Here is a 2,244-nt window from a genome sequence, read left to right as displayed (position 1 = left end):
CAGATGCTCTTAAAAACTAAGGGCACCTTGCGGAAGTCAGAGCTGCTGCAGGACTGACGGCGCTTCCTGGCAGGCCCAGCAGGAGGGTAGCCATCTGGCAGTGGCTGTGGCCTTTGAAATAGCTGCAGTGCCAAAAACTGGTCAGATCTGAAGCACGACGTACTGACTTGAGCTGCTGCGAGAGGAGCCCTTCACACCCCTGTCTTGTTCGGTGCAGTCTTTCCTTCCAGGCTCAGGCCTTGGCATTGGCTTGGCTCATTTTTCACCCTTTTCTTTTTTAACAGATGACGAGAAGACTCTTCCTCCTGCTCCAGTTCTCATGTTACTTTCAACAGATGGTGTGCTTTGTCCATTTTATATGATCAATCAGAATCCTGGGGTTAGGTCTCTCATCAAGGCACCAGAGCGGCTCTCATTAGAAGGAGAGCGACAGCCCAAGTCATCAGGTACGTGCCTCTGCCTGCTCAGGCAGCAGGGGAACACAGTGGGCTTGTAGGAAGGTTTTTCCAGGGATGAAAAGACTGAGGATGCAGAGCAGCTGCTTTGCCTGGCCAGAGACTGCCTTAGTGACGGGTGGACCGTCTATTTTGGGCACACACACACACACACACACACACACACACACACACAGAGATACACGTACTTGCTGCCTTCACCTTTACGCGTTATCCTCCAACCATGTTTACAGGAGACAATAAGGCACGTCAGCCAGATGGATTCCATCAGTTGATGTACCAACAATATCCTATTCTCAAACCCTATATTACAGAGTCTGAGGCCTAAAGATACTGTGTTTAATCATGGGGAAAAGGTTAAGTGAAAAGCCACATTGCTATTAAAATTGTTGTATTTATTTTTAAAAAGTTTGCTATAGGGCACATGCACTCACCAGTGAGAGGGAAAGTGAGAAAGCAAGCCACCAGGTCTGGGACTCAAACCAGTCAGCCATGTAGGATTCTAGTGCCTTAACCACCATACCACCTGGCCCCCAAAATGTTGTATTTATTGACAGGGAAAGACTTAGTGGAATATGTCACAAAAAGTGCACTATAGGGACCAGCAGTTAGCGTAATGGCTATGTCACTGGACTCCCACATAGTCTACCACGGTTTGAGTCCCGGACCCGGTGGCTTAAACTCACGCCGGGCGCGTGTGCGTGCGTGCGTGCCCAGTATCTCGAGAGGAGAATGGAGAAGGGATTGCAGTGTGGCCATCCCCCCTGGGGGGTGATTTCTCACTTTCTATCTCTTCTGTCTCTGTCTGGCGAGCGCACACGCCCTATAGCAAAAACCTCTTCAAAAAAAAAGGCACTATAAACTGGTACCTTTTTTTTTAAAAGAATTTATTTAATTTTATTTATTCATTTTATTTTTTAATTTGACCAGAAAGAGAGAGAGAGAGAGAGAGAGAGAGTGAGAGAGGAAAAGCGAGAAAGCAAGCCACCAGGTCCAAGACTCGAACTGTGGTCGGCCATGTGGGAGTCCAGCACCCCTATCCACCACGCCACCTGCCGGCCCCCTGTGATACCTTTTTTATGAGACAAAATATGTACAGGGAGCCAGCCCTTTGGTGTGGTGATTAGAGTTGGATCCCACATGGCTGATCATGTGGTTTAAGTCCTGGCTGTGGCGGCCTAAAAATATTGACAGGCATGTGTGCAGGTTTGCCCAAAGTCCTAAAAGGAGGGGGAGAGAGAGGACAAGGGATTGCAGCATGACCATGCCCTTTAGGGGGTGCTCCTGTTCCCCTGCACACCCAGCAAATGAAAAACAATTTGGCAAGAGGGCACATTTATGCACTTGACACAGAGCAAAAGGGAGAAAGCATTCCTCAAGGACATGCTTATACCACACTTCCTTCTGCATTTCTCCTTCCCTTCGGGACAGACACACATGCATAGGCTCTTGGCATGTGTTTCAACCCACCACATCAGGCACTCAAGTCACGTGGTCAGCCATATGGAAGCTAGCCACCTTAGCCACCAGGCCAAAGGCTGGCCGCCCTCTGGCAACCTAAAAAAAAATCCCCAAACACACACCTGTATGCACATGCATGTGTATATGTATACACACATAAATATATATACATATATACAAACATAGAAAAAATACTTAAAGTTTTAAAATCTAAATAGAGGTTGTTTCTAGGTGGTAGAAACATGAGGGGGTTATTTATTTATTTATCTATTTATTTTTTGAGGTTTTGCCCATAGGGTGCTGTGCGTGTGCTCACCAGAGACATAGA

The 2,244-nt window shown here is 47.2% G+C and overlaps 1 protein-coding gene across 2 annotated transcripts in view; it reads left to right on the top strand.

The window, feature by feature from the left end:
* The window catches only part of NUP214 (nucleoporin 214), a 113,326-nt gene that overhangs the window by 19,993 nt on the left and 91,089 nt on the right, over positions 1-2,244 (top strand). For both annotated transcript variants that reach the window (XM_006164334.3, XM_006164333.3), the window contains exon 11: positions 285-446. In XM_006164334.3, the coding sequence (XP_006164396.1) occupies positions 285-446 (162 nt within the window). The remainder of the gene's footprint in view (positions 1-284; positions 447-2,244) is intronic.

This window comes from Tupaia chinensis, unplaced genomic scaffold (assembly GCF_000334495.1).
Source record: "Tupaia chinensis unplaced genomic scaffold, TupChi_1.0 Scaffold143602_1, whole genome shotgun sequence".
Lineage (NCBI taxonomy): Eukaryota > Metazoa > Chordata > Mammalia > Scandentia > Tupaiidae > Tupaia > Tupaia belangeri.
The sequence above is the reverse complement of the archived record's forward strand: the minus strand, read 5'-3'. Positions and strand labels throughout refer to the sequence as shown.